General features: G+C 45.8%; 2 protein-coding genes across 7 annotated transcripts; one reads left to right on the top strand and one right to left on the bottom strand.

Annotated features, from left to right (window-relative positions):
* The first annotated feature begins 421 nt into the window (after positions 1-421).
* fam102bb (family with sequence similarity 102 member Bb) lies at positions 422-19211 on the top strand. Of its 2 annotated transcripts, XM_060066664.1 has the most exons (12): positions 422-736; positions 7837-7957; positions 8438-8467; positions 8801-8917; positions 9148-9194; positions 10713-10807; positions 12455-12553; positions 12954-13046; positions 15545-15776; positions 16312-16448; positions 16899-16968; positions 17380-19211. In XM_060066664.1, the coding sequence occupies exons 1-12, from the start codon at positions 591-593 to the stop codon at positions 17420-17422; spliced, it is 1230 nt and encodes a 409-aa protein (XP_059922647.1). In that variant the 5' UTR covers positions 422-590; the 3' UTR covers positions 17423-19211. The 2 variants fall into 2 exon arrangements, with proteins under 2 accessions (XP_059922647.1, XP_059922648.1); XM_060066665.1 differs by lacking the exon at positions 12954-13046.
* An 8-nt stretch (positions 19212-19219) lies between these two features.
* Positions 19220-22952, bottom strand: henmt1 (HEN methyltransferase 1). 5 transcript variants are annotated; one of them, XR_009528272.1, is made up of 10 exons: positions 22621-22950; positions 22388-22500; positions 22078-22212; positions 21250-21432; positions 20796-20979; positions 20508-20715; positions 20243-20342; positions 19893-20041; positions 19556-19719; positions 19220-19342 (listed from the first exon to the last, which is right to left on the bottom strand). XR_009528272.1 is itself a non-coding variant. In XM_060066662.1 (10 exons), exons 1-9 carry the CDS (start codon positions 22705-22707, stop codon positions 19625-19627), a joined length of 1230 nt encoding a protein of 409 aa, XP_059922645.1. In that variant the 5' UTR covers positions 22708-22952; the 3' UTR covers positions 19220-19342; positions 19614-19624. The 5 variants fall into 5 exon arrangements, 3 of the variants coding, with proteins under 3 accessions (XP_059922645.1, XP_059922644.1, XP_059922646.1); XR_009528273.1 differs by having other exon boundaries at positions 19550-19719; positions 20538-20715; positions 22621-22947; XM_060066662.1 differs by having other exon boundaries at positions 19614-19719; positions 19893-20017; positions 22621-22952.

Genomic DNA, 22952 nt, shown 5'->3' with positions numbered 1-22952 from the left:
CCCTTTTTTTTCCAAAGTAAAAGTATGAAATGTGAAGTTTCTTTTCATAAACTGCTCCTTAGTACTCGCTTCGATGTGGCACATTTAGCAATAGATTGAATCCAAACTTTTTTGTGGGATTTGATTGTTATTATTGTGCGGGTAGATTCCCAAATGAAAATAAATAAATAACTGAATGAATGAATGAATGAAAGTCGACAGACTAACAAAGAAATGGCAATACATTTGAACACAGCTACCTAAAGATACATAATACAATACATGGCAAAATCCAACCCGCAGTGGTGAATTTCTCTCACTCTATAAACCATAACAAAGTTCGCTTTTATTTTAAAAGGAAGACACCGGATGTGGTCGGCCTCCTTCCAGTATTGCCAGATTGGGCCCGATTTTGGGCAGTTTTCCCGCCAATACTGGGCGGGAAATCGGGCCCAATCTGGCAACGCTGCCTCATCCCTGGAGCTCTCGCTGTGGTCTTCGTGGGCAGTTCGGTTCGTTCTCTGCACACCGTAGATTAAAACACAATGGGGCTGTAATGCATACAACCGCAGAGGTAACACGACCCTCTCGACACATAAAGTAAACCTTGTATGGATTTCATGATGATGAAGAAGAAGAAATTCAAGTTCAAGGTGGACTTCGAGCTGGACGAACTGTCGTCGGTCCCTTTCGTGAACGGCGTTCTGTTCTGCAAGGTCCGGCTGCTGGACGGGGGCTTCTCCGAGGAGTCATCCCGGTGAGGAGAACCAGGGTCCTACCTTCCATTACATAACCATATTATATTATATATTACAATATCAGAGTTAGAATGTCTACCCAGTCGTCTAGCCTCAGAGCTAACCCCTAGCCGAATGGCTGTGAGGAGAGTACCGCTGATCAGCTGTTCTCGCAGCATCACAGGAGGAGATAACAGGATAGGATTGATTTTCCATTATAATGTGGCAGTATAGTTTGGAAAAAGTGAGTATCATATACTGTATATTGGACAAAGTACAATTATTTACCCATGTTCTGATACCCAGACCAGTTGACGTTACTGTAATGCTGTGATATCGCTTTACCATCGTTGTTCTTGTCGGAACTCTTGGATGTGAGTTGCAATTTATTTTCGTGCTCCTTTGGGTGTTTGGAGAATTCCCCCAAAATCAAGTCCTTCATCTCCATAGATTCAGAGCTAACACCTAGCCCAATTGCTATGAGGATTTTATTGTCTTTCATTTCCAGTTTCATTAACTCCCTTGCATAGACCACGACGTCTAATATAACTATAGCATTAGTAATAACATTGCTATAACAGTGTATTGTTAACATTAACAGTGCATTGTTATAGGTAGTATGAGCAGCAGGTGTAGGCTACATCATGTTGGTCTCGTCCAGGTCTGCATGTCGTTCAATTCAAGTTAATTAAATGAACTGTTAAATATTTAGTTTATGATAATGCTGATAATTCATCAATGGAGTTTCAGTTGATTATCACTTTTCTTATTATTTGTTATTAGCTGGTCTGCAGTCATTAAGAATTGTATGGTGAACTAGTACAAATTCCACAAGCTCAGGCTATACGGTTTCAGAGACCGTTTCCAGTCATACACTGTTGCCATTATACTCAGTAACCCTAATTGTTTAGTCTATGGTTCATCCTCAGTGTTTCAGCCAGGACAATGCTGTCATTTGGTGTTAAAGCCATCATACTTCATATACAAACTGTATACAAATCAATTATGAAAGTACAATTTCTCGAGTAGACCTTTCTCAAAGCAGACCTGCGGTCTAATGGTGATATTTGTCGCATTCTCAAGGATGATGCTGCACTTTTGAGCCTGAACTATGCCTGTGAGCCTTGTCTTTGACAAACATCCAGGTTTCATATTACTTGCCATTTCTAGTCAGGGTTGGAAAAATGTGTATTTAGACATAGGCAGTTCCTCCGTTTGCTCTCCTATAATTGTTATTAGAACTGTACACATTTTGCTGACTACAATTCCAACATAGTATAGTGGTTACTAAAGTAATGTGTATATTACTTTTCAAAACCCATTTCAGAGACATTTAGCGCATTATGCCCGCAAAAGCTTTTCTGTGCACGATCCCTATTCCATAGTATTACTAGAATTTCCAGCATAAAGAAATCAATGTAAACATTTTATTTTGAAGTTGTACGGCCAGAGACCGAGGGAGACAGCGGGAGTAACCGCAGCAGACTGGAAGCAGAATGGAGAGTGGGTGGGAGACAGATCTTCACTTGGGGAATCGGCCGGCTCCTAGAAATCGACACCACACTGCATCCTCACTGAGGTTCACATCGGACAGGAAGGGCTTGTACTTTAGACCCCAGCCAGCATCCACTTTATCTCAAAATTCATGGTCATAATCCATTGGTTTATGTTAATTTGATCTGACACATTTCCTTGAATTTTCATGATTTTTCACACTCCCTTATGTTGACGAGTTATTGAGTCATCAAACGGGCGACCCATGTGTTTCTGTATTCTTGACAACAAACCCTGGGCCAGTTACATGCACAGTGTTGGTTTGATCCCAGTTTAGTTGATTGTGAGATCAGTGGCTCTCTAAATCATTGTGTTAATCCATAGTTGCAGCCAAGCTGCTCTTTCTCTGTCTTCTTGAACATTTCCCAAGTATTCAATCATTCAGCTCCAACCTTCAAAAGAGTCAATATTTCACTCTAGCCATGAGTCACACCAGTGAAGCATGCGCTGTTCTATCTTATCTTCTCTTTTGGCAGGACTTTTGCCTGGGAGACACATTTCCCTCGCTAGTAAAAAATGTATCATCAAAGTTCCACAGCGGCAAGGCAGGGTGACATAATACAAAACCTTCAGAGAATCTGGGTCACAGTGAGACGGAAAAGAATGGGCACCTTTTGATGGGTTACACCTATCCTGGAAACCAGACAGATCTGTGAGCTCATGTTTTATTTGCTCTGGCATATGCTTCTGGCCCCCGTCCCAATAGGTTTGGCCAATCAGAACTGCTTATCTAATATACAGTGAGTTTAATACGATGACTGTTCACGGGACACTCTATGGGAGCACCACTATCTCTTTTATATCTATCTCTCTATCTTTATCTTGTAGAATATTGGTGTATTTTAGTGTCTCTCTTTTGTTCACATTTCTAGTCTAGGAACAGGCCAGGGCCTCTCATACTGATACAAGGTGTTATCTCCAACATTCTGCCATTGTTATGTTTCAACAAGGTTGAACCGACCTGGTCCTCCGGGACATAGCCAGGGCCAGATACCTTATCAATGCTGAGAGTGCGTCTGTTCACGTGTTATTCATGTATCCCCTTTTTGTATAATACTCGCCCCAACCCTTTGGTTCGACGAGAAGAGGGTTCGACAGCCAAGGAACAAGTCATCGACCACCGGGTCCACTATAGATTATTCAACCTAAGTCTGTATCTCGCTGTATTACATCCTGGAATAAACCATCTATTCAACCCTCTGATCCAACCTGTCAAGCTGCTTTGATTTCGACTTCAAGAATTACTACTACGACTGAAAATACACAACGCAGAGTCTGTCCGAACAGTTTAGAAATAAGCTGAAATCTAACATTTGGTGCCGTGACACCGTCTTGAAGAGAGAGGAGTGAGAAGACGATTGCCTCTGAAGATTGCCCTGTGATCGAGAAGACCGCTCGCTCTGCCTGGGAAGACGTCGGATCAACGCCTGCCCTGCTGAGGGACCCGCATCCACAACGCGGCTGAACCAGCGCATCTCCATGCACCACGTGGGAATCAACGGTGACTGAATCTCATTCCACACTCTCGACCAAGAGAAAAGAACAAGAAAGTAATCTTAAAATAATCTACACACGCATAACTGTGATTATTATTATTTGTTTTACTATTAGGCTGCACTACATTTGCTGAGTAATGAAGTTGTGTCATTAAGAGCTTGACGAAGTGAGGACCTGTATTAGTGATTTAAGAGCTCAATAATCACTGAATATACGCAATATGAAACTATTGAATTTGTTTGTTGAATAAGGCCTTTGGTCTGGGCTAGAGTCCTAGAATATTTAATTTGTTTGTTGAATAAGGCCTTTGGTCTGGGCTAGAGTCCTAGAAGCTGGGATAGAGTCCTAGAATATTGTAATAGCATGTCATTCAAGTGATTTGTTCATCTTTGCTAGTTTGTCAATGTTGATACGTGTCCTGAATATAACTTAAGACGTCTGGTTTGCTCAGGGCTTTTGTTTTACGACTTGTCAGACAAGGAGTGAAACCGTATTTGTATTGAATTCACTGGTGAGGTTACATGAATCGCTAGAGTTTTTTTGTTTGTGCTATGTTGTTTTGATCCCCGCCGAGGAATCACATATATTGTTTTTTAATCGAAGAGGGAAAAAGTGTGCCATCATCTGTTGTTGGCATACCGAGCTCCGTGGGAGACGTTTATTTGTTTTTTTCTAAAGCAGCGATTGGTCGCTAGTTTTAGCTTTGCATAGGAAAAAAAAGATAGAAACAATGCCGAAAGGTAAAGGCAGGAAGAAGGCAGAGAAGGAGGAAAAAGATAGCAATCAAAGTCCCAATGCATCTGAACAAATTGAACAAGATTATTTTGAATTGGAGGTTAGAGATATTGACATTTATTCAATTAGCGAGACTCTGTCTAGATTATTCAACGACAGACATGATTTGCAAGGAACAGAAGAAAAACTTCGCCTAACATATGAGATCCGAAGGGGAGTAAAGACAAGGCTTCCCAGCTGGGACAACCGTAGCTGCACAATGGCAGAGATCAAGGAGTTCGGAGAAAAGGTGGATCGAGATGAAGAAGTCAGGATTCGATTCCTGGCTGACGAGAAGAAGGAAATGGCCAGGGAACGAGAAAGATTCCCCCAGTCCAACAGGGATAGAGAACGATTCCCCCAGCCAGTCAGACAGAGAGAACCTCGACCATGCCACAACGGCAGACAAATTGGACACTGGCAAAGAGAATGTAAAGCCCCTCGAAAGATGTACCGTGACCGCTCCAACGAGAAAGTAGGGGACGAAAACCGCTCAGACAAAATGAGGGAACGATTGAAGAAGTTACAGGCGAAGAGTGCTGAAGAGCTCAGCCGCATATGCGATTCAATGTCGGAAACCAACAATAACACCCACTTGGAATGGCACTCGTTAGATTTGGCACGCAAAATGACTGATACGGGGTGAAGAGGAGGGAGTGTTTGTTATTTTCATTCCTTTATTTTCACGAGAGGTTAGTCTTCGAAAGATGCTAGGACTTTTGTCACCTTTGTCGCCTATCTAAGTGAGAATTCATGTTGGTTCCTTCTTGACACAACTGCTCAGCTTTAGAACATTTTGTTTGTTGTGTTTTATTTTTGAACAAAGGTTCAATCATTCATTCATTCACACAAGGTTTATTGAGAACTATGATGACTGATTACAGATTACTGATATAACCATTTTTCTCTTATCTCTATCCGTCTGCATTGTTTAACATGGATTTTTTTAGATTTATAAATAACCTCTATTTATCCCATTCTGACAATCCGGAATAGTATGGGGAGAAGGAGGTGTGTATGAAGCAGTGATGGTGGGGGGGGGGGGGGGGGGGGGGGGGGTAGATGAAAGGCCATCTGGATGGTCGGAATGCTAGTCACATTCTCATGCTCTATTTTCCTCTCCTTTGGCCTTCTCTCTCGCTCGGCCTCTCTTGCATACAGCTCTGTTTGGCACTAACCTTCATCTTAAGGAATAGCTGTTCTCTCTTTCTTATAGACAAACACACGCGCACACATGTACCCAAACGCACACCCACGTACCCAAATGCGCACACACACACACACACACACACGCGCACGTATTGAATAGGTGGGGTGCAGGATCTTGACTTGAATCAGCGGTTATGTTACCATGCACCGTCCTCCTCTCCCAGATGGTTTCACAATGAGGAGGATGAATTGGCCATCAGTTCTTAAATAAAACACTAGAATGGAAACACAACTACATATTTTGCAGTAAATCGATTGGAACTGGTTAAATGGACTATATAAAAGAATCCCGATATTCTGGTATCAGTTTTATTTTATTAGGGATTTGCTTATTTTATTGAGATTAAATGCTGAAATGTGGCCTTGTCCAGAGTCTGAGTTTACGTGTTTATAAGTGATCAAATGTGGAAATCTAATCGTTCAGCTTAGGGAAACCATTTCACTGCCAGCTTGTAGTAATTAAAATCGTCCACAAATACAGATGCCTCTCTAATTTCATCTGTACAAGATATAATGATTAGACCAATAATGTTATAGAACTTTATGTTCCGAAACATTTAACTTCGACATTGCTTTTTGCCCTGCTTCCAATATGGCGGCTGGGCATGACAACCTTCGAGACTTAAAAGATTTGGTTAGAACTAAACCCCACATTGTCAAAATATAAGTAGAAGAAGTATCTGCTGATGGCTTGGTGTCTGTATTGTAAGCACACTATAAATTAAGAACATTCTCATTGATCGTTTCGTTGCATTCAATTTGAAAGCAATCAGTGTTAAATGTTGACGTAGCATCGATGTCAATGCTCCTATACAGGATGGAAAGATTGTCAGTCTTGCTGGACAGACAACAGGATCTCTGTAAGGCAACGTTCTATGAGTGCCGTTGGTGGAAGGGGAAATCATAGTGGAAATGCTAATGTATAAAGCAGGGGTCACCAACCTTTTTGAACCTGAGAGCTACTTCATGGGTACTGAGTCACACGAAGGGCACCCAGTTCTATACACTCTTCTGAAATAACATATTTGCTCAGTTTGCCTTTAGTTATATATTACTATTAATGATTAATGATACTCATCTATGTGAAGACATGTTAATTAATTAAGTCATGTTAATGATTTCTCACAATAATTATCAAGTATGACTTAAAAAAGGTGGGATAGAGTTGTTCAAGAATGAGTAGTGCTATTTTCAGAACAGGCCTGCGGGCGCCTCATGTGGTCCTTGCGGGCGCCATGGTGCCCGCGGGCACTGCGTTGGTGACCCCTGGTATAAAGCTTATTGGCTCAGGGGGGAGTGAGAAGTAGGCTTCAATACAGAAAAAAGATGTTCATCCTCTGATTACATAGGAGCTGTTTCAGTCTTCTTAACACCCCCCCCCCCCCCCCCCCCCCCCCCCCCCCCCCCCCCCCCCCACCACCACCACCCCACGGCCAAACAAGTACAATGGACCCGCATTGGTTTGGATATTATTGCCTGCAGCAGCAGTTACCTGAAGCAGTGAGAACTGAAGCCTCCAGACTCGTGACGTCCATAATCATATCCTGTGGTTGTAGCTTTTAGAGGAAATCAAAAACCCCATACCAAGAATGAGAGTGTCATGCACTGTGCCGACAGTACCGAGCCACACAGGAAATGGTAGATAGCTAGATAAGACCAGTCTTTTTGGTGTGTGTGTGTTTTTATTCAAGATGTAGGGTCTTTTATAATGCACAGGAACTATTTAGCGGCTGTCTTTGAGGCACATTTGGGCTAAAGAGGCACTGGTGTCTGTCACTTTCCATACCTCCATATGTCTATTGACTATATTTTGACTGGTTTTCTGTGCATTTTGCATTTGACACACACATATTCCAACGCCGACGGCGGAGTCGACCACGCAGGGCGACAGCCTGCTCGCCAGGAGCAGTCAGGGTGAGGCGTCTCGCCCAGGGACACCTCGACACTCCGCCAGGAGGAGCCGGGGATCGAACCGGCGACCTTCCGGTCACCAGCCAACCCGCTCCGCCTCCTGAGCTTCTGAACCCCAGCGTCGTTGTCTCTCCTCCTAACCGTGTCCTGTGTCTCTTGTGCCGGGCTCTCCCAGGGAGGCGGTGCAGGCCAACTGCGTCCACTGGAGGAAGCGTCTCGCCTTCCCCTGCAAGATGAGTGCCAGCGCGGGCACCGGCGTCCTGGACCCCTGCGTGTGTCGCGTGTCGGTCAGAAAGGTACCGCGGCCCAGGCCGGCTCCTCCCATCTCTCGCCGCCGCATCGGCTTTTGGTTGCAGGGCGCCCCCCGGTGGTTCACCGGGTGGAGCGCGTACCATGAAGGCTCAGCCCTGACCGCAGCGACCCGGGTTCGATTCCTGCCCGTGGTCCTTTGCTGCATGTCTCTCCTCTCTCTCCCACACCTTCCTTTCTTACTGTACAATAAAAAGGACAAGTCGGTTCGACCCGATGGAAGGTGTGATGTAGCTTGTTGACCTAAAGGTCGTCCAAAGTGCATTGGATTTTATGACTCCATGTTGTAAACCATGGATGTACTGTGAAGGAGGATTTGCTATCCATGCTGACTAAGTCCTAGCCCTCACATAGTGTGTGCGGGTACGTGAACCCTTGGTTTTGAATCATGTGGGTATCAAATGTCATGAGGAAGGTGATGTGCAAACACAGCAGCGACATTTTCTTTTTTTTATGATCTCTTCTAGGAGCTGAAAGGTGGAAAGGCGTATGCAAAGGTACACACACACATATGCGCACACACACACACACACACACACACACACACACACACACACACACACACACACACACACACACACACACACACACACACACACACACACACACACACACACACACACACACACACACACACAGGGTGGTTGGCCATCAGGGCAGAGAAGGCGTGGAGCTCTAACCAGCAGGCTAATTGCAAAATCATATTTTATTCATTTGCATTAATTATGGATGGATGATCGTGGGAAAGGTGTCCTGTGTTCTCTGCATCCTCCCACATCAGTATAATGTTATATGTGCAAATCTAAATCTCTCTCTCTCTCTTTCCCCAGCTGGGGTTTGCCGACCTGAATCTGGCAGAGTTTGCGGGGTCAGGAAGCACGACCCGTCGATGTCTGCTGGAAGGCTACGATACCAAAAACACTCGACAAGACAACTCCATCCTCAAGGTACTGCCGGTGGGAGGCGAGGTGGAACGTCAAGGATACGTTTGACTGTCACTTGCTAGAATGTATATTATTATGTTTTAATTCATAAAAATATAACAGTAAAATTCGATGTATGTATTAAAGCTACATAAAGCCCAAATAGAAAAAATATTATAGCAATATCTGTATATACTACAACATATGACAAGAGCAGGCTTTTAATTAATTAATTTTATTATATTCTATCCTAGGTTGTCATCAGCACACAACTCATGTCTGGAGACCCCTGTTTTAAAACGTGAGTACAACTCTGTTCACCCTATGAAGGAATCATTCTGCAACTAAGGATGTTTTTCAGGTTTTCCATGTGATGTGAATGTGGTTGTGTGGAACTGGTTTGGCAGACTGGTCCAACCGTTTACCAGTGGAGATTCAGCTGAGTTATGAGGAGTATTTAGTTAAGTCACTGTTTGATTGGGAAGTTAAGCAAAACTAGATGGAAGGTAGCATTGATTAAAGGAATTATTGAACCTTCGAACAACGAACGTGTTTAATTGTATCCAGGACTATAAACTTAATCTGATCATTGGTGCTTTTCAAAGGGCAAGAAATACTCAAATCTAACCCAAACACCATCTCTTGTATATTATTGTGAGCAAGATGCAAAAATGACTGAGATTGCATTTCTGAGTGAGGCGTGATTAATCTTGGTTTGGTGCTGCTGCTGTTGTATGAACCTTTTCATAGATGCAAATGTTTTGGTAGTCTTCTGTTCTTTGTTGTGAAGCTATTTCAAGAATGTCATAAGCGCACTAAATCACTCTTTAGGCTGAGGTGGTTGCACTTGTCACTCATGGCGTCTGGGAATGTTAAATAATACTTTGTATAACGCAGAAGAGTTTCCAGACTGTAGTGTGAGGTATATCACTGCTTTTATGTATTTATTTACTTAAAAAAACACGTGCAAGGAACGGGTCTTTGTTTTAAAAAGTACACATTATGACATTTTTCCCTTTCAACAGTGGCCAAAATGACTTGATTTCACTAAGACTTGACGAAAAGCCTTAAGTTGCCAAACTAGCTGAATAATGTTCCCCCGCAAATTTGCATGTTGATTTATTGGGTGCTTTGGAGCACAAAAATGTGTCAGGACTAGGGATGTTAACCGATGACCGTTTGACCGACCGTTTAACCGATTAATCTTGTCGCTTGTCGGTTAAAAAAGAATTGTGTCCAGAGCCACAGTGTGGCAGTGGAGTGTGTGTTGGTTTCACTTCACACAAAAAGATGATCAGATGAGGTGATTTATGAACAGGAGAGAGATAAGCAGAGTTACGAAATAGCAGGCGGCTGGTGCTGCTTGAACTGGCGGTTATTTCAAATAGCACATTTAAATCTGATCGGTTAACCGGTTTCCACCGGTTAATGAGGCTCTGTGGTCGGTTAAAAATATTTTACATTTTCGCCATCCCTAGTCAGGACAGAAATTGTTCACACCAGAGGGCAAAACATGACCTGAAAATGATATGGTAGCCTGCATGATCACGTGTTTTTTTGTGCATGCAAACAACATTTAGCTGTTTTCGCTAAGTCTGTGGTCCAAACTGGAATAATAAAAGTTACATTTTAGGGAACAATGTATTACTTCTTTCGCCTTCCCCTCACGTCTAGTGTCCTCTCCTTTTGTGTGTGTGTGTGTGTGTGTGTGTGTGTGTGTGTGTGTGTGTGTGTGTGTGTGTGTGTGTGTGTGTGTGTGTGTGTGTGTGTGTGTGTGTGTGTGTGTGTGTGTGTGTGTGTGTGTGTGTGTGTGTGTTAGGCCCCCGTCCACGGCCACTGTGATCGGGATCCAAGGAGACGCAGAGAGTCTCTTGGAGGACAGGAAGGGGGGAGACACCCAGAAAGCCGGCCCTGGTGAGACTTCAATGGCTTTCTCCTTTATGTTCTGCTCCACCAAGGTGTAATGAAACCCTGCCCGTTACATAGCATTAAGGTGACCCTTTGAGTCTGCTGAGCTGTAGTATTGATGGCACTGGGTAGTAGAGAAGCCACAAGCGAAATTGCATCATTTTGCGAGCGCTTCTGAAGTTTGTAGGTTTTTTTTTGCTTCCATCTTAGTACACTGATTGGCCAATGCGACGCTTACACTTTCATGATATCCATTTATAGAAACAATTATGAGCGGTCATGTGCTGCTATATCCTTTCTTTTTATAGCCCTGGCTTAATTGATTAAGGAGCAATACAGCCCAGTCAAAAGATCCCTAATCAGATGAAACATTCTTAATTCCACACATTTATAGAGGATTATAAAATTCTGACAAAGGGCTGAAGTTTTTTCGTTTTGTCAAGTAGTTTTCTGTTTTCTGTTTCTGTTGAAACTGCTGTTGCAGATGAGAGAGAAACCATCATTGACTAGTTCCGTCTCTTATTTGATGTAGCTGTGGCGGCCAGTTCCGCTGTTGCACTCGTTGTTCTGTTTGTGTCATCACTCAGTGCAGCAATACCTTCTGCAATTGGGCTTTGACACATTGACAGATAGTGGCTTCTTTGGTTTTAGAGCTTATACTCACCTGACTGCTATTGATTTTGTGTCCGATGTGTCTTGTGAGTTACAGTGCTTACGTACGTGTGCGCAGTGTACTGTACTGAGTGCTCACACATGTGTGCGCACTGTGCTATATCCTAATCATTCCCAATGTCTTCCTGCTCCCCGCCTCCCGCTCTCTTTCCATTAGTTGATCATGTTCTGCGTGCCCTGCGCGTGTCTCTCTTGAAGGCCTCGGATGCATGTTGGTTTGTTATGTTCTGTCATTTATAATTTACAAACCATGCAATCTGCTCTGAACCCGAGGGCGGGCTTGGATTTAAAAATAGAAGTGTGTGTGTGTGTGTGTGTGTGTGTGTGTGTGTGTGTGTGTGTGTGTGTGTGTGTGTGCGCGCACACAATGCATGTACTATGTATGAGTAGGCGTGCGGTGATGCCTCACTAAAACGTGTCCCTTCACACTGCTGTGTGTGTGTGTGTGTGTGTGTGTGTACACATGTGCCTCATAATTTTGCAGGAAGATTGCATGTATGGTTGTCGATCAATTTGCTAGCATCAGATATAGATTAGATGTTGAGACGGGGTATTGGCGGGTGCAAATGTGCACCATTTTAGATGCTGCCATCTCAAAGCTTATACACCAACCTAAAGTGACAGCATGCTAGACGGAAGTTGCATATACTGTGGCTTTCACAGTATCAGCCTCTCTGGAACAAATCGGTCTCCATTCAACCGTCAGCGACTTCTGAACCGCGAACCAACCACCTGTTTCCGAATTCAAATCTAAGTCAAGTCAAGTCAATTTTACTTATAAAGAACATTTAAATACAACCAGAGTTGACCCAAAGCGCTTAACATGGCAAAGAAGAAAAGAGAAGAAATCTCGAGGCTAAACGCATAGTGGGGGATCCCTTCTTCCAGAGATGGTCAGGAGTGCCATGGGGGCCATGATTGACGGACAGGTAAATACATGCACAACGTGTTAAACTGACGATGGGGTGTGACCCCCTGCAGAGGTCCGCGAGGCGAGGTGCAGCTCCGTCCCGGAGGAGCTGGCCGGCTGCGGACACTCCAGGACCTCCAGCTACGCCAGCCAGCAGTCCAAGCTCTCAGGTAGCCCGCACACCGTCAGTCCCTCTGGACCCATCCTCACCGTGACCCCATCAGTGTCACACTGGACCCTTCCTCACCGTCAAACCAACAGAGTCCCACGGACTCTTCCTCACCGTCACCCCAACCCCAACAGAGTCCCACTGGACCCCTTCCTCATCATCACCCCAACAGAGTCACACTGGACTCATACATGTCGCTGGCTCCATTTGACTTTTGTGTTCATGTTTCCAATTCCTTTATGATGAGAATGAATTGGCGTGAATGTGCTTCCGTGCGTCACGTTGGTGTGGATGATTATGTTCTAGTGTCAGAATATTTTGATGATCCAATCGAATGCCCGATAATTGTGCAACGTGCGATCCATTGAACCCCGGCTGTCTCATACCTGTGCCTCCTGCAGAGCCGGCTCAGCCTGAACCCCAGGGCAGCACGGGTTCACCGGGTTGTTTTCATGGGGTGCAGCGTCCCGTGTGTTTTAGGGTGCATTCAAACGGTAAGACATATGGAGGGGCGTCTTAATGAATGAAACACAACAGACTTAACGGGGTGCTAGACACATCGGGGACCCCTTAGGGGTAGGGGGGGAAGAGGGAAACAAATTGTGTGCCACTTTCCAAAATCATCGGTGTAATAAACTGTGTTGCATACTGGCTGCCACCAATTAGACGTTTTGCATCCCTTCGCTACGTCGTCGGCCTGTAGAAGGAACGGCATGTTGGCTATGAGCTGACAGCCAACAGACAGGAGGGTCCCATGGACTGGACGCATTGGGGGGACCTCCGTCTGGTGCCCCCCTCGCCCTCTGGCCTCGTTATGTCACCGAGTGTCGGCAGGCAGTGCCCTACATCCACAGCCACGTCTCAGTAGTGAGGCGCAACAATGGCGCCGTTGTGTTATGATGCATTTAACAATTATGGTTAACACTTATAAGGTGCCATAATAGATAGCAAACTACTCATTACCTAACCCTTTGTTAATATTTGTTAATTGTTAACAAAATATCTATTTGTTAACAGTATTAACAAAGTTAATAGTATTTTCATCATTGATGAAATTTGATTGCATAACCCTAACCCTAACACACGACCCTAACCCTAACCCTAACCAGCGACACTCGGTGGTCAGTGAAAAAAAACTATTAACTTGTGTCAAATAGATATTTTAATAACTATTAACAAAGGGTTAGGTAATGACTAGTTTTGCTATTTATTATGGCACCTTATTATAAAGTGTTACCCAATTATTGAATAATTGTTTTCGGATATACTACACGTGAACATTTAAAAAATAAACAAGATAACACTTTTTGCCGGGATTTATTTGTTTTTATTAGCGTGACGAGACGACCGTCACACTATATCCCAAGTTTGAGATCTCAATCATGGGTATTGCCCAATATCCCGAGATAGCGAACCAATCAAACTGCGCCATCTTAGGAGGTTCACGCGTAGCACATCAGCCCGTCGTCAAAACACCGTATACCTTCGCCCCCTGACGTCGCACAAAAGGGATGCAAAACGTGTCCTTCCTATTCCAAACAGCATGATCACACATGTTGCAACCCTTCCCTAGTTCCCCAAAGGGACCCTGAAAGTGTTTAACCTGGGGTCCCCTTTTAATACTCGAGACCCGGGGGATCCGTGTGTTGAAAGACCGCCGAGGGCTGAATCACACCGGGTGATTCTGATGGTATTTGAAGGCCGGTGGGGGTGGGGGTGGTGGTGGTGGGAGTGGTGGTGGTGGTGGGAGGGGGTCTTCCTGTTTACCGGCTTTCCGCGGCCGTCCTCGTGTGCCCTTCTCCGGTTTCCACCTCAGTCCGTACTAAGCAGGCCGGCCACTCCCTGGACAGACCTCCTTTGTGTCCTCGGCTGGTGGTTGGATCACATTCTCCAGTGTGGGTCGTTCTTGAAATGAACACAATCATTTTGAAGGCGTTTTCCTTTGGTCATTTAATTGTATATAGTCCTTTTATCGCCATGGAGGATTGACACCAAGTACTGCTACTGGTTTGGACTGTTCTGTTCATTAAGTGTTACACAACAGCAGACATTGAAGTGGTTCAGGATTACGTGCTGACATCTCTGAGCATGTTTGGTCAGTCACCTCCAGAATCAAAAGGGATTCTGCCGCATAAAAACCAAAGAAAATGATAGCCAGCTGTTTGAGACAGAGAGCTCCAGCTCCGACACGGATGGACGGGAACCTTAGAAGAGAGGATAGAGCAGGGATTGAGTTATCCTCCTTTTCCATTTACAATCCATCAATGAGAAATGCTCAGATCTTTGCCCACCAATCTGCCGTTCGAGGCGGATCAAATCCCTGTTATTATAGTAGAGCCTGTAAAGGCATTCCAATAACTACATTCTGAGTTTTATGTGATTGAAGAAGACAAGCGACCTAATCTGTTTGACGTACTACCTAATCTGTAGGGATAAGATAATGATAAAGTATACCTTAATGTATACTGAAAGAGGTGTGCTGTAAATTTCTTTCCCATATAAAAACGGATGATTGCTTGGCTCCCAAATCAAGACTTCTGACATGTGAATATTTAACTGGTCAAACTTTAATTTTTCCTGCAATTGGATTCTTTCCATAAGCATAGAGAATAAAAATGGACGGCTCGTAGTAGGGCTGGGCCATTTGGCCTAAAAATTAAATATCAGATTTTTTCAAACCAAACCCGATTAATGATTTTAATCAATTTTCATTTTTTTATATAAATGACATATGTATATATTTTAAGTATGTATTTTATTTGAAGAATATCAATGATTAACAAAAGCTCTCTCCCACTCTGCTGTGTGCCTCGGTTTAAGATGTTGGAATAAACGTGTTGTGCTGCTGCTTTTAGATGCAACAAACTCTACACACTAACTTTCTTCAGCGCATGCTGCCATGTTGATGTTTCACTTATTTTACTGCTCTAGTGTGCAGCGCGTTCCCCTCTCGGACGCGCCCTGACGACGCCCCCTTGTGGTCCCTCTGCAGGCTACAGCACGGGCCACTCACGCTCCTCCAGCCTGTCGGAGTTCAACCACCGCCGGAACCACTCGGTGGGCAGCACCTCCACGGGCATCGGCAGCATCCCGGAGCCCGCCGACGACCGCGAGAGCAGGCCCTGCCACGCCCTGCCCGAGCACCCCGCCCTGCCCCCCCCCTCCAGCACCCCGGGGGGGGCCACCCCGGTCCGCAGCGCCTCGTCCTGTGAGCGCCTCAACAGGTGGGTGGCGCTCGTCATAGCCGTCAGAGGGATGGATGCTCTGGGGGGAGACTATGGGACACGGGGGGGGGGGGGGGGGGGGGGAAAGACTCCTATGTAAAGTGTAAAGATAATGAAACTAAATTCAAATCAATAAATAGTTGTCATCGTCTTGGATAGGATTTAAAGGGGACCTATTATACCACCAGGTGTGAGTGTGATTCGCCTTTCAAGCCGTTTGAAAAATCGGCCTCTTCTGACATCACTAGTGGGCGTGTCCTCCTAGATGTGTGCTGGATAGATAAGGAGCGTTTGCTACAGTCCACTGGGTAGGCTGGTAGACTGATCTACCCAGCGCACATCTAGGTGGACACGCCCACCTGGTAAGAAGAAGAGGCAGATTTTAAAAACGGCTTGTGATGGCCTAACACACTCACACCTGGTGGTGTAATAGGTCACTATATCTATATCTATCAACCTCTATTGGGGAGCTATTGAACGGCCAGGCTACAGCAGTGTGTCGTTCGTCCCCCCCCCCCCCCCCCCCCCCGAGCAGACACCCAGTGAAGCAGGACTCCATGGAGTCCCAGCTGAAGAGGATGGACGACACCCGCGTGGACGCCGACGACGTGGTGGAGAAGATCCTCCAGGGACAGGACTTCACCCCCAACCTGCTGGACTCCAGCACAGAGGGTAACCCCACAACTCACATCACATACCGAGGACACGGGGGCCGTCGTCTGGAGATACTTGAATGAAGGAATGTTACATATCGACATTCGGCAACTTAATGAAGCCATTGTGTGAGGGAAGATAACCAACGCCGTGTCTCTGGTGTTAAACAAGGACGGGTCGGTTGCCTGTCGGGATACCAGTGTTGCCAGATTGGGCCAGGTTTCCCACCCAATCTGGCAACACTGCAGGCTAATGCTAGTGACACCGTGTCCTCTGGAAATCAGCCAATCCCGACGCAGCCTCGCTCTCGAGGAGTCTCCCATCGCGGGCGAAGTGGGAGCTGCGCCGCCGTCAATACGGGGGTTATTTTTAGATCGCCTGGCAACCGCGTGCTGCTCCTGAAGACCCGACTGCGCGTCCGCTCTCCACTCACTGAATCGGGCTCAACCACCGTCTCCTCTCTTTCAGAGGAAGGCCTGCGTCTCTTCGTGGGGCCGGGAGGAAGCACGGCCCTCGGAAGTCATCACCTGCCCACCAGGTGAGCGGGGCAGTGCTCAGTGGGGGGCAATTATCACTCTCCCCCTCCCCCTATCTCCCCCTCCCCCTCCCATTGTCAATATGGTAGCAAGCGTTAGAGCTAAGAACCAGCTATCCCCTAACTATAGTATTAGCTGTCCAAGGAACTACAGTCTTAGCTGTGTCATTTGCGTTGTGGCAAACAAACTATTTAAGCATATTTTCATGAAAAAATGATCGAAGTCGCTCTGAAGCCATGTTTTTTGCTTTTCTGTTCCCAAGCAGCTGATGTCTTGCATTGAATGTAGTCGTGCGTACTGTACTCCTTTGTTCCTGGGAGAGAGAACAGTAGCCTGCATTGTGAGCCTCTGTTCCACGGTGGCTAATTGCCCTTCCCCCCCCCCCCCTCTCCCCCCCTCTCTCCACCTCACAGGGTCGGAGCTGGAGCGTACGAGCAGGTGGTCATCAAACGTTGAGCCAATCGTCCACCACCCCAGGAACAGTAGCGCTGTCTTACTACCAACACACACACATATCTGAGCAACACCTTGCTTTGTCTATTCAAAATGACCAGCAGAGTCCCACTGCAACAGTGCCCCCTGGTGGTCAAGCAGAGGCTGGAGACCCTGGGTCGGTTGTAAGGGGTGGGGGCCACCTAAATGTTTATCCGCCAATATATTTTAGCAGATTGAATCCTACCAAATGTATGACCGCTGAAGGCCATGAAAATAGATCTCTCATATCACGCACCTTTTCATATGAGCAGTCATTAGACGGTTTCCCTCTTCTCCCCACTACTGGAGCCAGGTCTCAGTAATGCTATTGATTAGCAGGGGGGGGGGGGGGTTCCACCAATAGACCGGCACTATTCCATGCCCCTCACCACAATACATTCCATAAGCCGTCCACGCTTTTATTTTGGCACAGTGACGTCTCTGGACTGGCGTTTAAATAAGAAAAAAAACATAGTATTTTATATTACCTGTACGCTGCTTGGAAGTTGTACGCCCTCCCGCCACTCTCTCGTCGGTGTTTTGACACATGGTGATGTCTTGCAGTAAGCCGCCTCCATCATGGTAAGACCACTGTTTAGTTGTTCTCTGGTGACTTGACACCGATGATGTAAGCAAAGCTTCACGCCTCACATCTCGGCGGCGGTTTGGTTTTGACAGTGGTCTGTATTCAGACAGCGGCAGCGGTGAAATAGTCCGCTGTCCGCTGTCATAAATGAGCGTCACAGGACACCCCGTGATAAACACGTCTCATAGTGAAGCACCACAGCAGCCCTACATTAGCATGTGTTGCTAAAAACCACGATCCATTATCCTCGTTATTTGGTTTTTGTGCTCCTCCCAATCAAGCCACATCTATAAGCTACAAGATGAAGGGGTCACAACAACCCAACATCCCCCCCCCCGTTGGGCCTGTTCTGGCAGACATGTTCACATGGTTAACCAGTGACAATGGTACTTCCCTGTCCCCTTTGACTAAGCCATATCAGGGGCCGCTATACACGCCCCAACCATAACCACGATTTACGTATTTAACGTATTTCAATCCCTCTGCACAAAGTGTCATTAACGTCGTACTTTAACCCGCTTAACGTTGTGGTAAAATGTGTACATGTGTGTCTCCATATTTTTGTATGTTGGGGAAAGCCGCGTTGCGCATTACTCGGTATGGCCGTTGTCTTCAGTAGATGTCTCCTTCTCCTCTCCCCTGGGCTTCAGGTTAGAGGACCACCCACTGTAATTCATCCACTCATCTCTGTGCCATCCTTTGTTTGAAAAATGCCTTTTGTTGGAAGGAACCCGTTTTGATTTAACCGTTCAGCATTTGAAGTACTCCCAAGATTCATCAGTGTTTGCAAATGTCACCGATACATTCGCTGAGTTGCGTTTTCACCAAGTAACACTCGGAGCCTGATTGCTGTTATTACATTGTTGTTTGTATCGAGGAAAATGAATCACTTCTTTTTTTGTTTTGTTGTTCCCGTGGAGACGGGCAGATTCTGGTACTGAACATGTTGTTACAAACATGGTTGCTTCTTCTCTTCTGTGAAGCTGTGCTTATAAATGGAGCTGTTAACTGTATTCTTCTGTAAAGTGGCGTTCTTCGCTGTCTCGACAGTGTCGGTGTTTCTCCCCTTTCGCAGAGCAAGTTCTTTTTGACCAACGTTTTACTTACTTTTAACAAGTGTACTACTGTATGCTTTGGTTGTGTACCATGCACTGTTTAATTAAAAAGGTGTAAAAAAAACAAAAACTGCAGTGTCTCAAGAACAGGTCTTTATTGGGGAATGGTTTTCCTGACTGTAACTTTTATATTGGGTGTGTGAAGCAATGCTCCACCAAGCATTGCAGGAGGGTATGTGGTCACTCAAAAGGGGGCGTCTCCTGGAAAACAAAGACTGGTCTTTTGAGCAGTCAGGGTGAGGTGTCTTGCTCAAAGACATCAAGACTCAGCTAGGAGGAGCCGGGAATCGAACTAACAGGTTCTAGGTTACCAGTCAACCCGCTCTTCCTCCTGAGTTTCTTTCTCCATGCAATTTAAATTGTGTGTAATGTAGACAATTTCGCATTAAAGATATTGTGAATTATTACCATAACACTAAAGAACTACTTTCCAGGCTAGAATACTGATGAGCTTAGACATGGCCTGGTATACCTGTGGGGTGATCAGAGGCTCTCCCACATCTCTTCCTCCACTGCGTGGTGGCAGGCTGGGTCCATTCTTCCGGTGTTCTCTGGCTCCTCCTCACTGACCTCTTCCCCTGAGAGGAGAGCAGAGGAACACGGTTATTACTGGTATCATAATGCATACATTCATTAATACCCATGAGAGCAATACATGAGGGCGTCATTGCAGCGTATAAAGCGGGTGAAACCAATCAACATAACTCCACCCCTCAAACATTTGATTAATGAATTAAAAGTACAGGAATACCTTCATCCAGAACCACAGCAAACCCGTCCTGGCTCAGTCTGACCAGTGGGTCGTCGGCTATGAAGAGCCTCAGACGAGCCAGGGATCCGCTCAGGTCTCTGATCCGGGGGCAGCAGGACCACACTCTGCGCAGAGGAACACACACACATCTGGGGGGGGGGGGGGGGTCGCGGCAAGTAGAACGAAATTAACAAACTCAGAAAACCTCTAGAGCAAATCATCCCCTATGCAGCCGTTTCTTCTTTTGATAATGGGATAGGACACATATGGAGCACCAATTACTTAAGCAATAATAATTGTGTATTCACGAACCCAAGTGAGAAAAAAGCAACAACAAAGCATTCCCGTACCGGCCCTGTCTGTAGGACTCCAGCTGCCCTCTGCTGGTCATCTTGACATCCTCCCACCCGTGGGTTCCCTCTCCGTCAAAGACGCTTTCCTCAAACTCATCTGCAGAAGGACAAAGCTTTGGATTTGGAAAAGTGTAACAAAATGGTGGCCCGCCGTTACTGCCTTCCTGTTCAGACAAGAGGTTTTACAGGACGGCAAAAACAAAATTCAACCGTCGCCGTGGAACACATGGAGAAGCTAACATCCAGAAAACATTCTCTTAACGTTGAGGTTTGCAGGTTTCCCTCGGGTCACCTGTCGGCTCCGTCTCCGCCCTGTCCGGCTCCGTGTGACTCCAGCCTTCCTCCCCGTCCTCCCTTTCCTCCGTCCTCCTCCTTCGGGAGAGCTGGTAAGCCCAGTGGAGGACCTCACTCACCAGACACCCTCGCAGGACGTTGTTATCACACAGACTGGGGTAGGACACGCTGTAGAGCTGGAAGAACCCAGACAACCAGCCAGTCAGGGAGGGGTGAGCTAGCCTCTCACGCTACCTCACACCGATGAGCTGCTTACAAGCTTGTATGAAAAGATCTCCCCGGTGTCACCGCTGGACGCCGGAGCCCCGCCGCCGCGGGCCAGCCTCCGGAACACGGCGATCTGCGTACAGAAGCCCACCCGGAGGTGCAGGTGAGGTACTGCCTGCCCCACGCCCGTGAACTCGGCCTCGTAGCCGTACCGCCCACATGCCTTCAGGGCCCTGCGGAGACAAACAGAAATCGGTGTGAGTGGCGAGTTTCACTTTGTTTCTCTTCATGTTTATCTCGACGATCATGTGACTGGAGGAGGGCATCCGCAAAAACTCTCGGGCCCCAGTAGTAAACTGTCAAAAAGTTAAAATCGGTTTGAATCAACATCTTGTGTCTTATTTCTGAAAGCTTCATCCGTTCACAATCAGTTTTCTTTGGTAGAATATCAAGAAACAGCGCAAACAATTAAACCTTAGCCGTATTGAATGACAACCACTAACCAGGACTGGAACTCAGCTCGGGTCCACTCAAACTTATGGTCGGAGTTCCTGAAGCCGGGCATTCTGGGAAAGAGCGGGTTGAATTCGACGTTCGGGGTACTGACAATGGCCGTCCCTGGGGTCATGTAGCCAAACAGCACCTCGGTGAAGCGCTCCACAGCGTCCAGATGGAGATGCTCGATGCTGGGTGGGGGGGGATCAAAGTGAGAAACACGGAAAAGTAATGCCTTCCAAAGCATCCATACAAAGGCATTGAAAGCATGGACGCGTTGCTGTGATATGTCAACGTGGTCGTCATATTTGAGGACTGTAAACGTGTGGGAGACACGCGCGTTCCTTCTGGATAATAAGCACCATCACGTTTACATTCCTCAACCGATTTCAATTACTTTTTTCTAGGTTCCTATTAAAATCATATTGTATAAAGTCCAAATAAAATGTGTTTTATTCTCCAAGTTGTTCATGAACAACTCTGTTCAGATACGTAGGCGGTGCTTTTTAAATAGAACAATCAACGCCTTCTGTTACTTGTAATTCTTTACAGGTATTAGCATCTACCATATGGCATAGAAGTTGGCTTCAAAATGCAGTATACATTATGATTAGTATACATTATGACTACATATTGTAGTGAGTAGATATATTCTTTTATATTCGTTTGTGTGAGAATATGTTAAGATAACTTTAGCTACACACTGAGCGCAAGAGAGAAGTTTGATGCCTGATGCATTTTAGAGTTGAGGATTAAACCGCACCCTCATAGAAACGGCTGAGGAAGAGAAGGAAGGAAAATGCGATAATAGTCTCAGCTGAGCCTGGTCTTCTTACAGTTCTATGCTGGTCACCAGATCAAATCCTCGGAGCCTGGCATCCTTCTGTGTGACGGAGCCGTGATACAGTTCAATGCTCAGTGGAGATGCTCCCGGCTGCAGGTAGTCAGTTGGGAGAGGTGCCAATTCATGCCTGCAAATTAAATAACAGTTCCAAGCTCTTCTGATAATGTGAAACGTGATTTATATACCGGTAGGGTGCATCGTGGGTCTTTTAAGGATACAATCAAACTGGTCAATACCATGTGTGTGAAGGATTTAAATGCTATTGTGCAGAGATCAAATAAAATATCGGCTTTAGAATGTACATTTTCATCTTCATCGAGTCGCTCTTAAGGTCCACCCCACAAAGTAGTTCGATTTCACGGTGAAACTTGAGTTTCCTCAGTAGTGAACAGTCATTGCATCCCAAATCCACAACCTGGTGCACAACAAAAAGTTACGGTAGATCAGTGACAATGGTATTGAATTGATAAATGTTTATTAGCAAAGGGACGTTAGATGCTAAAGTGATCGCCACAGGATCCCCAGTGTTACTCACCTTTTTAGGTTTGTGTGTCTTAACAAAGTCGATCACATATTGGTGCCTCTGTGTGTTGACCGACGGGTTGAAACGGGGCTCCTCCATGATTACGGTAGGTCTTAATTGCTGTGGTGTTGTTTGCCTGGGTCGTCTGGTCCCGTCAGCCACGTGACGCACAATCCAGGGGTAAAACCAATTCAACAACCAAGGGTCAAACCAATTAAACAACCCAGGGTCAAACTAATTCAACAACAACCATGGGTCAAACTAATTCAACAACCGGGGTCAAACTAATTCAACAACCATGGGTCAAACTAATTCAACAACCCAAGGTCAAACCAATTGAACCA

Source organism: Gadus macrocephalus, chromosome 12 (genome assembly GCF_031168955.1).
Source record: "Gadus macrocephalus chromosome 12, ASM3116895v1".
NCBI lineage: Eukaryota > Metazoa > Chordata > Actinopteri > Gadiformes > Gadidae > Gadus > Gadus macrocephalus.
The sequence above is the reverse complement of the archived record's forward strand: the minus strand, read 5'-3'. Positions and strand labels throughout refer to the sequence as shown.